The sequence below is a fragment of the Macaca mulatta genome, chromosome 3, assembly GCF_049350105.2.
Source record: "Macaca mulatta isolate MMU2019108-1 chromosome 3, T2T-MMU8v2.0, whole genome shotgun sequence".
Lineage (NCBI taxonomy): Eukaryota > Metazoa > Chordata > Mammalia > Primates > Cercopithecidae > Macaca > Macaca mulatta.
Genome location: NC_133408.1, coordinates 100,288,992 through 100,304,167, shown reverse-complemented (window position 1 = coordinate 100,304,167; position 15,176 = coordinate 100,288,992). Strand labels below are relative to the sequence as shown.

General features: G+C 39.3%; 1 protein-coding gene across 3 annotated transcripts in view; it reads right to left on the bottom strand.

Moving 5' to 3' along the window:
* Positions 1 to 15,176, bottom strand: part of JAZF1 (JAZF zinc finger 1) — a 346,283-nt gene that overhangs the window by 207,760 nt on the left and 123,347 nt on the right. The window contains exon 2 of one of the 3 annotated variants that reach the window (XM_077996985.1): positions 14,602 to 14,675. The exons of the other annotated variants lie outside the window; for them this stretch is intronic. Coding sequence (XP_077853111.1) covers positions 14,602 to 14,605 — 4 coding nt within the window. The 5' untranslated portion in view covers positions 14,606 to 14,675. The remainder of the gene's footprint in view (positions 1 to 14,601; positions 14,676 to 15,176) is intronic. 3 annotated transcript variants of the gene reach the window in all.

Below are 15,176 nucleotides of genomic sequence, written 5' to 3'. Positions count from 1 at the left end.
GAGTTAACAATCTTGATTTCAAGTCTCCTTGACTACATTTGGGAAAGGGCCACCTTACTTTTTGTTAATAAATCTTCAGAGAATTCCCCTGTAATGCAGCTGTCTGATACTCATCTTGAGTATCTCAGAAACAGTATTTCTCATACCCACAAATACCACTCATGACTAAGTTTTCTAAGAAACTGGCAGGGAGTCATTTCCACAATTGTTTGACTTTCAAAGAAAGGCTACTTTCTACTCCTGTAGGAGGAGATCAAACCGAACCGGGCACCAAGTATCTAGATCACCTTATGAAGTGCTGCCCTCAAACACGTTCTCTGTACAGTCACAGATGGTGGGGTCACCCAAGGAAAATAAAGACCTGGCCTAAAAGACGCAGTCCTCTTGGGGAAGCACAGAAGTAAACAGTGACAACCAAGAAGAAGAATGTGCTGAAAGCACACAGGATAGGTTTTGAAGGATCAACAGGAATTCATTAAGAGGGCTGAGAGATGGTGACAACATTTCAAAGAGGATGGAGCCAACTATGACAAAAAGAGGCAATGTGGAGTGTGATGTGTGGAACAAGTAGCCCCATCTGATTACAGCACAGCGTGTGGGGAGGGAAGGGGAAACTACTGCCAGTTCCATTCAGAAAGACCTTAGAGTTCCTGCCAGGGTGGGACAATTGCCCTGAAGGAAATGGAGAAGCACAGAAGAATTCTGAGTTTGAGGGGGAGTTGGAGGCGAGTTGGGTTCCTGACATGATCAAGTTTTAGAAAGATCAATGGAAATGGCAATAGCTGAAGAATGGATGGGTTAAAGCTGGGGAAGTGTGAAGACTGAAGCCAAAGTAGAAAGCAAATTAATTTATGTTAAAAACCAAAGTAACAACCGTCCTTTAACCAACTGCTTAGCGGGAGGGATTGTTTTTAAAACACTGTTGTCTTGGTTGTCTTCTATGCACTATCACATACAGATACGTACTGCAGAACAACATTTTGGTCAATGATGGAACATTTATGCAATGGTGGTCCCATAAGATTGTAATGCTGTATTTTTACTGTACCTTTTCTATGTTTAGATACAAAATACCATTGTGTTATAATCACCTACAGTATTCAGTACAGTAACATACTATACGGGTTTGTAGAAGCAATAGGCTATAGCATATAGCCTAGGTGTGTAGCAGGCTCTACCATATAGGTTTGTGTAAGTACGCTCTATGACGTTCAGGTAATGTTGAAATCATCTAACAATGCATTTCTCAGAACATGGTTTCTCAGAAAGTATTCCCATTGTTAAGTGACGTATGACTGTATTCTACTAAGTATGTGTGCTTTGCCTACCTGACAGTCTTCTGGGGTACCTGCAAAAATACAAGATAGATATGAAACTGCTGCAAAAGATGCATATGATCTGAGTATCACTAGGAAGTATATAGGAATATTGAATGAGGATTCACATTAACAGGTGAAGCTAAGTCTGTAACAATGAACTGTGACATAAGGAGGCAAGGTAGAGTACTAGGAAACCAACAAACTGGCTAGCCGATGGCCTTATACAAAAGATGGCTGCCTGTTAATGGCAGACCATTAGCTCTCTTTCCCCCAGAACATGAGCTCTTTGGTTGCAAGAATGCCAACTGTTGTGAGTCTGTCTTTTTGGGTGACCCATTACCTCCATCTTTCGGCTCAAGTGTTGCCTCTTCTGAGAGCCAGAGTGTGAACTACCCTCCCCTAAGCTCAGCATGTTCTACCTACCTTACGGCCCCAACATTTTCTTGGGGGCTACTTTTTATTCATCTTTGTGCTCTCCGGGCCTAGACAAGGGCTGGATACATGAGTTGGTGTTTGTTTTAAGAAACACTGTGAGTTAAACCTAGCTCTAAAATTATTACACAGCCATTGTAGAAAACTGGCAGATCCTCACAAAATTAAACATAGAATTACCATATGACTGGCGATTCCATTCTTAGGTAAATACCGAAGACAGCGGATACAATTGTTCAAAGACTTGAACATAAATGTTCAAAGCAGCACTATGCATAGTAGCCAGAATGGAAACAACCCAAGGGGCCACTGACTGATGAATGGGTAAACAAAACGTAGTATATTCTCACAGTGGTGTATTATTCAGCCATAAAAAGAAACGATGTACTGATGCTTGCTACAATACGGATGAACCTTGAAAACATTATGTTAACTGAAAGAAACAAGACACAAGAGGCCAGATATAGTATGATTCAACTTAGAGGAAAAATCCAGAATAAGCAGATCTATAGAGGCAGAGAGCAGGTTACTGGTTACCAGGAGCGACGGGGAGGGAGGAGCAGGAAGAGACTGCTTAATGGGTTTGAGGTTCTTTTGGGGTGATGAAAATGTTCTGGAGTTATACAGTGTTGATGGTTGTACATTATTGTAAATGTACTAAAAACCACTAAATTGTACCCTTAAAAATGTTTAAATGGTGAATAGTACGCTATGTGAACTTTACCTCAAGTAAAAAAAAATGCATCAAATATATCTCATTTCACTGAAGACCATCAAATATATCTCATCTCTTCTTAGCTAGTAAGTGTCCATCTGTCCTTCCTTCCTTCCTCTCAACACTCCTCTCTTCCTCATTCCTTCCTCCATTCCCAGCTTGCTATGAATCTTCAACAAAGTCAAGTAAACAAAGTCTTCACCTGCCAAATAGGAACTGCACGAAGATGATGATCATACACTCTTCTCTGCTGTAGCATCTGACAGATAATTTGCTGGGATGCTGCAGTTCCTATGGACTGGACATCCCATAGTAGACAGCAGGTACAGGGATGAGTGATCCACCTCCTCCCAAGTGTCTGCACTGTCCTAGCTGATGAGGCCATATGCCAAAAATTTTAAGAGTCTGCCCACGTTCTTTGAAAGTTCAGCAAGACAGTGGGAGTTACAAAGAAAGCTAATAACCTATTCTTCTAAGGAAAAAAAAAATCACACAAAATGTATTTTTCTTTAGTTTTTAATTAAAAATGACCTTTCTGATTCTATGGCTGGAGGCAGCTATAGTAATGAAAAACGATGTCATTTACTGGTGATACTAACAGTGTGACAGTACAATGAAAAAGGTTATAATCATCAGAGAATTCCTAGGTGTCTACACACCACCTAATTGCTGGGATGCGGGGAGGATACTGATTGAGAGACATTGTAATCACTCTGGAGCAAAAGACTAAACACAAACCTATTTGGCATATGGTACTCTTGGGACTTTATTCTCAGCTTTTCCTTTAATGCTGCCAGCAACCAGAAAAGCACATGAGAAGGAGTTCAACCCTAAGAGATGGAATTTTGACACCATGGGTCACCATCCTCTTAAACTCTGAATGAGGTGAGACCAGTGCCTAGCCTAAGGGGCAGGCAGGCAGGAAGGAAAAAGGCTGGGAGGAAGCCAGGAGGAAGGTGAAAATTAGGGAGGCATAAAAGAAATTCTTTTGCTTAGCTTGTTCAAAGAAGGTGAGGTGCGGGAGGTGGGGGTGGGGATGAGTGGTAGGAGTATGTCTACAGAAATGCTGCTGAATGCCTAAGTGCCCTGAAGCCCATTTTCCCTAAAATCCAAAATATGTTCTCTTCAGACAGTATCTGGGCTACTTTCTTCTTCACCCAATTCAACCCAACCTGAGTAACAAATGAAGGGGAAGCTGCCAGGAACGGGAAGAGTTTCTAAAGACTCTTGAGAAAAAGGTCTGCTGAACTGAGATTAAACTATTTCTCCACCACTGTGCTTATTTTCTGCTATCTTCAAAACCCAGGGCAAAGGGAAGTGATTATATTCAGAATAAGAAACATCTATTGGTTTAGTGGCTAGAGGATAGACAGAACTGTTAAAAGCGCAACGAGTGTGTGGATTAGAAGAACTTCACAGCAGAATTTTGTTTTTGTTTTTTAGAGACAGGATCTCACTCTGTCACCCAGTTTGGAGTGTAGTGACGTGCTCGAAGCCCACTATAGCCTTGAACTCCTGGGCTCAAGCGATCTGCCTACTTCAGACTCCCAAGTAATAAAGACTACAGGCATGCCATACCATGTCCCGCTAATTTTACTTTTTATAGAGATGGGGTCTCACTGTGTTACCCAGTCTGGTCTTGAACTACTGGCCTCAAGTGATCCTCTTAACTTGGCCTCCCAAGGTGCTGGGATTACAGGAATGAGCCACGATGCCTGGCCTGTTTTTATTGTTTGTTTAAAAGCATTTTATTGGCCTTAAAAATTACAAAATAGCATTTGTACATTTTTTAAAAGTGGAAAACCATTAAACATTTTAAGAAAGCCTTATAGAAGTATAAAGTTAAAAAGTGAGAATCCTTCATCTCCCACTACCCCTCCCTAGGTTAATTACTACAAGAATTGTGATAGGTTTCCTTCTCTAATGTTTTCAATGTATGAGCAAATATGTAAATGCTTTTGCTATATTTTATATCTGTTTGTTATTCAGTGCTTCCAGCTGTGCCCAGCATGACACAGGAGTTACTTCTTTAGTTTCTACAAAACTTTTAGGAGCCAAGTACTACAAAAAGCCCCATTTTTAGTGATGGGCAAACTGAGGCGCAGAGAAGTTAAGCAACTTGCTCAAGGTCAACCAGCTGGTAGATGACAAACCTAGTTCCAGACCTGGCTTGTTAGCCCTTATGCTGACATACGGCATCTGTCCGTGTCAAACCATGGAAAGCTAGCTTGTTCTTTTCAAATGGCTGCATGGCATTACATGTAATGAATACTCCAAATTTTATTTAATCTGTTCTCTTACTGAGGGACATTTAGGCTGTCCCAAACTTTCCTCTATTATAAATATCGTTATGATGAATTTCCGCAGTACAGCAGAACTGTTAGGTCAAAAATAGTATGGTTTAAGTTTGGATAGGTGTTACCCTCCCAAATAGCTTATGTAAATCTACATTTCTAGAAAGAACGTTCCAAGAGCGTCCTTTCTGACACACCTTCCCAAGTGCTGGACGCTGCCAGTCATTTTCATTTTTGGCAATCTGATACATGAAAATTGATTCCTTTTTTTTTTTTTTTTTTTTTTTTTTTGAGACGAGTCTCGCTCTGTGGCCCAGGCTGGAGTGCAGTGGCGGGATCTCGGCTCACTGCAAGCTCCTCCTCCCGGGTTTACGCCATTCTCCTGCCTCAGCCTCCCGAGTAGCTGGGACTACAGGCGCCCGCCACCTGGCCTGGCTAATTTTTTGTATTTTTTAGTAGAGACAGGGTTTCACCGTGTTAGCCAGGATGGTCTCGATCTCCTGACCTCGTGATGCGCCCGTCTCGGCCTCCCAAAGTGCTGGGATTACAGGCTTGAGCCACCGCGCCCGGCCGTGAAAACTGATTTCAATATTTTTTTTCCCTGATTGTAACTGAAGTTGAAAGTATTTTGATATGTTAAAGAGTCACTTGTATTTCTTCTGTGGTTGTTCATATCCTTCCAACATTGATCTATTTCACTCTTTTCCTTCCTGATTTGTGGGAGCTCTCTATAAATTTTTAATATTAATGCTTTTTCTGTTACATATGTTTCACATATTTTCTCCCAGTTGGCCCTCCATATTTTCATGTTGTTTATGGTCTCTTTCACCATAATTTCATGAAATTGAATTTGTTAAACATTTTAAGACTTCAGAGCTTCTTGTCATGCTTTTAAAGGTCTTCTCCATGACTATAAAAATATACTGCTTTGTTTTCTTCTAGAATTTTATAGATTTGAAATGTAGTATGTTATGAATTAGGGATCTAAATATATATTTTCCCAAAGAGATTGCCAGTTGACTCAACACTATATATTAAATATCCCATCTATTCTTACTGAGTTGAAAGTTACCTTTATCATATATTAAATTCTCAAGTACACATGGATTTCTTTATGGATTCTCCATAGAGTATTTTAAAATCTGGTGGGGCATATTCCTTTTAATTATTTCTTTTCTTAAAAATAGTTCTTTGATATTTTTGCTTACTTATTCTCCTATATGAACTTTAGAAACAAACTTTAAAGTTGTAAAAAGAAATTCTATTAGAATTTCATTGAAATTGAACAGAAGTGTTACGTTAATTTGAAGAGAACTTATAATACTGAGCTCCTAGCCAGGAGTGAAATGTATCTACATTTATCAATATCTCTTTCTGTATACTTCAGTAAATTTCTATCATTTATCTCACAGACATGTTTTGTTAATTTTACTTTTACATTTTTATAGATTGTGATGCAATTGTGAAAGGTATCCCTTCCCCCCATAATACCATATATATGGTTACTGCTATCAGATGAAAAAAATATTCATTTTCTTTAACTTTACTGAAGCTTTATTTCTCCTAATCCATTGCTTCTGATATTTATCATATATGGAGATGATCATATAGATTTTGGCCTTTTATGCTATTAACTAATCAAATTACACTGATTTCCTAATATTGGACTAGTCTTGCTTTCCCAGGCTAAGTTTACAATATCACGGTGTATTGTTTTTCTGGTATTTTGCTGTACTTGGTTTACACTTATATTGATAAATCAGATGGTTTCATGTTTTCTTGGTCATATTCTTGTCTGGTTTAGGTAACAAGAGTTAAATCAGTCTGTAGAATAAGCCTGGATATGTTCTATCTTTCTCTATGCTTTGGAGGTGTACAAATTACCAGTAAAATAATAAAATCTGTCCCTAGTATCATTTAGGAGGAAGGAGATCTGGCTACTTTTCAGAAAGAATTAGATGGTTGGTTAGAATGAATGGACCCTCCATGGATGCATGGATGGACAGAGAGATGAAAGACTAATTTTCTTCTGTGGTTCCTTTCTATTCATATGTTCCTTTTTGAGTCATTTTTGGTAATTTCCAAGTTCATTTCTAAAAGACTGATACATAGAAAAATTTTATAAACCTTTGGTTCTATCTCCCTCTAACCCTCAAGTAAGCTTTCCAGGTGTTCCTATTTTATCAACATTTCCAAAGAGATGAGTTTTATTTTATCAAATCCATTAGGTTTTTGTCTTTAATCTTGTTTTCTATAATTTCTGGACTTATTACTTACGATATTTGACTTTTTGCTTTATTAAAATAGTTGTTCTTTTTCTCAAATATTGATTTGAATATTTAGTCCATTTATTTTCAGCACTTCTAAGTTTCTTTTCTTTTTTAGGCAAGGGATGCTGGCAAAAAGCTTGTCTAATTTTCTTATAAATGGCTTTAAGACTATAATTTGTTCTCTGAGAACTGCTTTGGCCAGACTTCTGGTTTCTTATGTGAAGTACTCTCATTCCTATTAACTTCTAAATAGTTTGTCATTTTCATTATGATTTCTTCTTTCACTGAAGAGTTATAAAAAATGCTCACACAAAGACTTGTAAATGAATGTTCATAGCAGCATTATCCATAATAGCCAAAAGGTAGAATCATCCCAAATGTCCATCAGTGGATGAATGGATAAACAAAATGTAGTATAACCATACAACAGAGTATTACTGAGCCATAAAAAGGAAGGCAGTATTGACACATGCTGCAGCATTGATGACTCCTGAAAACATGTTAAGGAAAAGAAGCCAGACACCAAAGGCCATATACTGCATGTTTCTATTTATATGAAGCGTCCAGAAGAGGCACGAAGAATCTCTCTCTCTCTCTCTGACAGATTCTCACTCTGCAGCCCAGGCTGGAGTGCAGTGGCGTGATGTCGGCTCACCGCAACCTCCGCCTCCCGGGTTCAAGCGATTCTCCTGCCTCAGTCTCCAGAGTAGCTGGGATTACAGGCACCCGCCACCACACCCGGCTAATTTTTTGTATTTTTAGTAGAGACAGGGTTTCACCATGCTGCCCAGGCTGGTTTTGAACTCCCAACCACAGGTAATCCCTCCACCTCGGCTCCCAAAGTGCTAGGATTACAGGCGTGAGCCACCGCACCCAGCCAGAAACCCTTTCTTTCTATTCTACTACTTCCAATACTTCACTTCTGACACCAGATGTGTGGGTTTTTTTCCCTTACACCAAGCAATTCTCCAATCCTTGGTGAACACCAGCTGGTGTCCTACAATATTTTCGATTCAATTATGACACTAATCAGAGTTAGTATCAGTTCCCACAGGTAAAGGGCTCAGTCCTACAAGAATGTCCCCATTTCAGATGCCAATTGAAAGCCCAGGTAGCTACTTGTACTTCTGAACAACTGGCTATAAATAGGAAGTTCTGGTAAATAGAAAGCTCTCTTCAGGTTCAATTATTTGCTAGGATGGTTGACAGAACTAGGGGAAACACTTTACTTACATTTACCCATTAACTATAAAGGATACAACTCAGGAACAGCCATGTGAGTGGAATGGAATGGAAGTGAGGCATTGGACAAGCTATGGGAAAGAGGCACAGAACTTCCATGCCCTCTCCAAGCACACCACCATCCCAGCACCTTTCCATGTTCACCAACCCAGAAGCTCTCAGAGCCCCATGCTTTAGGAATTTTTATGGAGGCTTCATCACGTCGGCATGATTGATTATGAACTTAAATCTCCAGCTCCTCTCCCCTCCCTAAGACTGGCAGGTGGGGCTGAAAGCTCCAACCTTCTAACCATGGCTTGGTCTTTCTGGTGGCCATCCCCATTCAGGAGCCCACCAAGAGTCGCCTCATTAGAACAACAAATAGTCCTGTTACTCAGGAATGGAGATGGGGGAGCTCTGTGTCAGGAACCAGGATCAAAGACCAAATATTAGAATTAAAGATAAACTTAGCACCCCTATTGCTCAGAAAATTGCAAGGGTTTTAGGAGCTCTGTGCCAGGCATCAGGGGCAGAAATCAATATATTTATATTTATTATGTCACAAGGCAAATCCGTAAGAGACAGAACATAAGCTAGTGGTTACCAGGGTTGGTGAAAGAAGTGAATGGGAAGTGACTGCTGATGGGCACAGAGTTCCTTTTGGGGGTGATGAAAATGTCCTGAAATTAGACGGTGCTGATGGCTGCACAACTCTGTGAACAGACTGAAAACCCCTGAATTGTACACTTTAATAGGGTCTATTTTATCTTATATGAATTGTATTCCACAACAATAATAGTTATAAAGAATAGTATTTTCAAATCTCCATGTTGTTAGATTTGGGAAGGCTAAAATCTACTCTTACTGTATTTTGTTTGGAGAATTTAGACTATGCATGGTGTCCAATTTTTGAAATGTATAGAGATTTTCTTTGTGGCTTAGCCTCTGTCAGTTTTTGTAAGTGTCACTAAGTACTTCAAAAGAATATACATTCTCTCATTGTTGGATTAAAAAAAGAATTCCAAATACTCTCATTAAGTCATGGTTGTTGATCGAGTTATTAATATTTTACATATGCTTTCTCTTGTTACTGATTCTGTCAATTTCTGCTAAAGGCATATTAAAGTCTACTATGGCCAGGCATGGTGGCTGATACCTGTAATCCCAGCACTTTGGGAGGCTGAGGTGGGCGGATCACAAGGTCAGCAGTTCAAGACCAGCCTGGCCGCATAATGAAATCCTGTCTCTATTAAAAATGCAAAAAATTAGCCAGGTGTGGTGGTGTGCACCTGTAATCCCAGCTACTTGGGAGGCTGAGACAGGAGAATCGCATGAACCCGGGAGGTGGAAGTTGTAGTGAGCCGAGATCACACCATTGCACTCCAGCCCAGGCGACAGTGCAAGACTCCATCTCAAAAAAATAAATAAATAAATAAATAAAATAAATAAAGTCTACCACTATAACTGTTTTTTAATAAAGAAACTATTGTTACATTTTAAGTGAGTATCATATTCTGTTTTTTTGTTTGTTTGTTTGTTTTTGAGATGGAGTCTTGCTCTGTTGCCAGGCTGGAGTGCAGTGGTGCGATCTCGGCTCACTGCCTCCACCTCCTGGGTTCACGTGATTCTCCTGTCTCCGCTTCCCGAGTACCTGGGATTACAGGGGCACACCACCACGCCTGACTAATTTTTTTGTATTTTTAGTAGAGACGGGGTTTTACCATGTTGGACAGGATGGTCTCAATCTCTTGACCTCGTGATCTGCCCACTCGGCCTCCCAAAGTGCTGGGATTACAGGCGTGAGCCACCGTGTCCAGCTGTGAGTATAATATTCTTATAATAAATAATAGCTCTAATCTAGTGAAGTTCTGCATTGTCTCCTGCAAACTGGCTCTTGAAACCTAATTTTTCCAGCTCCTTTTGCATACTCATCTATTTCACTTATAACCAAGGCGTCTCCCCAACAAGCCTCACCCATCCCACTTCCCCACTAAAAAAAAGTCCTGAGGTTCATATGCAAACTCCCTACAAAGGTCAGTGCCACCAAACAGTGCTATAAATAACACAGTTCATCAATATTTAAAGCCTGCAAATAAGAACAATTAAACTCAACTAGTAACTCAGAAAACAGAATCACAAGGAAAGAAATCACAACTTAAATTGATTTAGACGGGCATTAGAAACCTTACAAAGTGATTTACTGACAAACTAAACATTCTAGTGTGGCCTAGTGGAAAAGAAAAAACACTGTCATTTTTTTCTGTTTAGAAGCCAATGCATAGAATCTGAAACTGCAGGTTCACTCTGAGGGCAGGCCTCATGTGATGTTTAAAGGAAAAAAAAAAATTAACCTTGTGCACACCTCCTATATTCAAGATCATTAATGAAAAGCCAAAATGTTTAATTTGCTCTGATGTTTCTGCTTTCTGTCATTTTTGTATAGTTAACAGGATCATAATTTAAGTAAGTCACACATTGTAAATAACCTGGGCATATTATTCTCTTCTCCTTGGTAATTAGACCACCTTTTGTTACAAAGAATCCTATAAACCATTTAACCATGAGTAGCTGTAAACTGCTCATATTAAAAAATGGGTGCTTCTGCTCTTAAGAAGTTGAATAGCACCAAGAAAATGACATACCTTTTTGTCTCTCCTTCACGTGCATTTTATTTGAGTTTCTGGAGTCAGTTGACTAATTTGATAATTGATATGCAGGTGTAAAAATCTACTATAAAAACTTGTAAAAGAAAGCAATCCCTATTGACCCGTCATTTTACCTCAGTGCGAAGCAGATAATCTACACTCAAGACCTCACCTACAAGTGGCTTCTCCAGCCATGTATAAAAAAGATGAAGCCATCTGGCACAACAGGAGTTGCAGAAGTATTCAACAAATTAAACAAACAAACACCTCCAATCACTTCAGTTTCTTAAGCAGGGCAAAGCAACTTGTATCTTTGTGTTACTTGTGATTACTTGATATGCTGATCAATTAGGATGTAAAAATAAAACTGGCAAAAATCAAGCTAAGAATCCTAGTGTTAGAATATAGGACATTCACAAAGATGAGGAATCATTTTCACGCAAACAAACAGCAACAAGTATGGATACTGACTTTTTTTTTTAATTGTGGTAAAAAATACAATATTAAATTTTACCATCTTAACCACTTCTAAGTATATAGTTCAGCAGTGTTACGTATTTTCATATCGTTGTACAACAGATCTCTAGAATTTTCCATCTTGCAAAATGGAAACTCTATACCATTAAATACTAATTTCCCCTACCCTAGGCTTTGACAACTGCTTTTCTACTTTGTTGCTATGATTTTGATACGTCATATGCTTTGACTCACAGTACTTGTCCTTTTGAGACTTATTTTGCCTAGCATGATGTCCTTGAGGGTTAGCCATACGGTAACATGTGATAGGATTTCCTTCATTACATCTGCATGATATTCCACTGTAATTACACACCACACTTTCTCAATCCACTCATCTGCTGATGGATACTTGGGTTGCTTGCACTCCTTGGCTATTGTAAATAATGGTATAAAGAATATGGGTGTGCAAATATCCCTTTTAGACCCTGCTTTGAATTATTTTGGATATATACTCAGAAGTGGGTTTGGTGAATCACACAGTAATTCTATTTTCGGTTTTTTGAGGAACGTGTTTTCTATAATGTTTTGTTTCTGTTTTGAGGAACTGTTTTCCATAATGGCTGTACTGTTTTTTATTCCTATAAACAATGCATAACCATTCCAATTTTTCTGCATCCTTGTCAACTCTATGACAATTACACAGATATGAGGAAGAAATCTTTTACAGGAGTGTATTCAGGAAACAATTGAAGAAATTGATTCTACTATATAGCAAAAGAAAACAATAGATAAAACAGTATTTTCATACCTCTTATTAATGGCAAAAAGTATCCCAAAGAACCAAAATATGTTGTGATCCCAATGAGAGATTTCAACCAATAAGAGTTTGAAATGAAATAGCTTTTCTTGAATTTCATAACACCAGCACTTGGCTTTTGAGCAAAGGAGTGGAAAGGTATGGAAAGAACTGGAAGGGGCTAAGAAGACACTGGCTGAATCCACTCATACTGAGAAGATGCTAGAGGGCCTCACAGAACCCTTCCATCCTCACCTTTCCCACCCCACCCCACGCCCCGAGCAGCTCTGCATCCATCTTTTTAAAAAACTGTTGAATAAAGCCAAAAGAAAAGGAAAAAAGGAAAGCCATTAGTCTTCATGCTTCTTCCAGGATTAAAATTCAGTTTCTTCAATTAGGATAGGAATCCTTGTCTATTTCTCACTTTGCATATATACCTCCCCAAGTATACACTTCCCATCTTCATTTTGAAAAGTAAATGTGCCTCGAACCAATCAGTGATGTAGAATAAAACCTTCAAATTCTGCTTTCCACAGAGCATATAATCCTGCATCTACTTAAATATACAAAGCACTACTTTCAGTCATCATTCTTGCTCAATCAGTACCATTTATCTATTAAATGGATGGCTCTCTTATTTGCTCTAGCATAAAACTGACCCCATAGTAGTTACAGAAGTTGAAGAGACACAACTTGAAAAGAATCTACCCTTTTTAATTTAACCAATCCCAGTTGTCCTTTATAACAACTGATGCACGAATATCCAACTAGAGTATGGCAGGGCAGTCACCAGCACTGGAACGAAAATGGGTCCTCTCCTATATATGAAGAGAACACCATACAATTTCTTTTGAGAGGGAGAATGGCAAAAAGCACTGACTCTAGGGCCCTTGCTCCCTAGTCATGCCCCTAGACCCAGTGAAGCCTCCCCTTGTACACTTGCTGACAGGATCTCTATTTGCGGTCTGTTTGGGTATGTTCTGGCCACACTAAAGCTACTTGTAAATATTTCTGCCATTTCCCTTTAGGAAACCCAGAGCCTGGTATAATATGTGATTCTCTCATGCTCGAGGCCATTAGGGTAAATGTGCCTCGTGTATCCCACTTAAAAAGTTAACGCAGGAAGAGGTGCAGACGCTGGTAGACACAGTCTGCCTTTCTTCCTGCTGTCTGGTTAATGTAGCAACTGGCTGCTCAGGAAGGAAGGGGAGGGAGATGGACCGGAGAGCTGAAAAGACGGCTGGCGCTAGGTAGGATTTACCTCATAGACTTATCCACACCATCCCTCCCTAAAACAAGCTACAATGCATGGCGCTCACATTGCATTTTGAGGTAAAAGTCCTCAATATAGGTGCTGGCAGTGTGCTCTATCTCGCTCTGGATGGTGTTTACCAGGGCTATAGATGAAATATGCAATTGTTAAAAATCAGTCATGTACACTTAAAGTTCATGTACCGCATGTTAATAAGACTTTGAAAAATTAAATTTGAAAGTTCCCAATATAGACTTACTAAATGACAGAATATGGCTCCAATTCATTCCTTTCAGGTTTTTTTCTTTTTTTAAACTAAATTTTGCAATGACCTGATCTCTCCAACTTCTGGTCTAGTCTCTCTCCCTTCCATCCCCTTTTTGCATCACTAACACATCAAAATTCCTAAAGTTCCACTCTGATCAAGTCATATTCCAGGTTAAAAATGGCTCTCCATGGTTTATCACTGTCTATAAACTCCCTGGCCTGGCACTCACTCCCCACTCCAGGGTTAGCCACATGCCCTGGCCCAAAACACCCCTCAACAGCCTTCCTTGAGCCCGTCCTATGAAGATCTCCCAGCCCACACTTTGGTGTGTGTGATTTCCTCTCCTCTACCTCCACCCATCCCCAAATTTCCATCTTCCACTGTTAAACATATGTATGTATATCTTTCCAGCTTCCTCCAAATGGATACTCTAATAGTAACAGCAAGAGATCTTCATTTATTATGGATTTGATAATAATGTTTTAATATCATTTACTACATACAATGTAAGCTTCACGAAGACAAGGCTCTTTGTTGTATTCACCAGTGTATCTCTTGGGCTTGGAAGAGTGGCTGGCACATAGTAGGTGCACAATGATTATTTGCTGATTTGATGACAATAGCTTTCCTGAAGGACAGTCTGTTTCCCACACACTGTGCTTTATACAGATCATTTCTATTCCTGAAAACACCAAAGCAATATGTATAATATAAGCCCCATATTCCAGATGGGGAAATTGAAGCTCGGCGAAGTTAAGTAACTTGTTTAAGGCCTCACAGCTCAGGGTAGTCAGGATTCAACCTCCTCTTCCTTTGAATTCTCAGAAAACATTGTACTATGGTGCTTATCTTCTGTCTGATACTACACTACACAGTAGCCTGTTCTCTCTTTCTGCTTTCCATTCTTTGTGAACCGAGACAGTGTCTTACCCATCACAGTGTCCTCTGAAGCACCCAGCTCAGGTCTTCACAGTGCAGGGGCTCCATAAATATCTAGTGAGTGACTGAAAAGTAGATAATAAAGGGGTGGGGGAATATGATTTAGAGAATATCTCTAAAAAAAAAAAAACCCGGAGCATGCAATAAACTAAAGCATAAATGAACACTAATTAATAAAAGGAAGAAAGTTAATTAGTAAAAGCAGGCAGTTCACACCACATGTACATGACAGGAGAGAACAGCCTCATGTCAGATGGGACTCCTGGGAGCGCAAGTCTTTACCATATAAAAATTAACTACAAGACTCAAAGGGCAACACCACGTGGCAGCTTCATTCCTTGAACTATTTCAACAACTACACACACAAAAAAAAAATAAGAAAGAAATTGTTGAGGCTGGACTGAATATATTATCTGAATGTGAGCATGAAATTTCACAGAAGAAATCATCATAAACCTTTTCCTCCTCAAGAATCATGTCCACCATGTCACAAGTGCTAAACTAGTAGATTAAACTAAAAGCAAACACAGCTCATGACATCAGGAGAGCTATCTGGCTTTATGCTC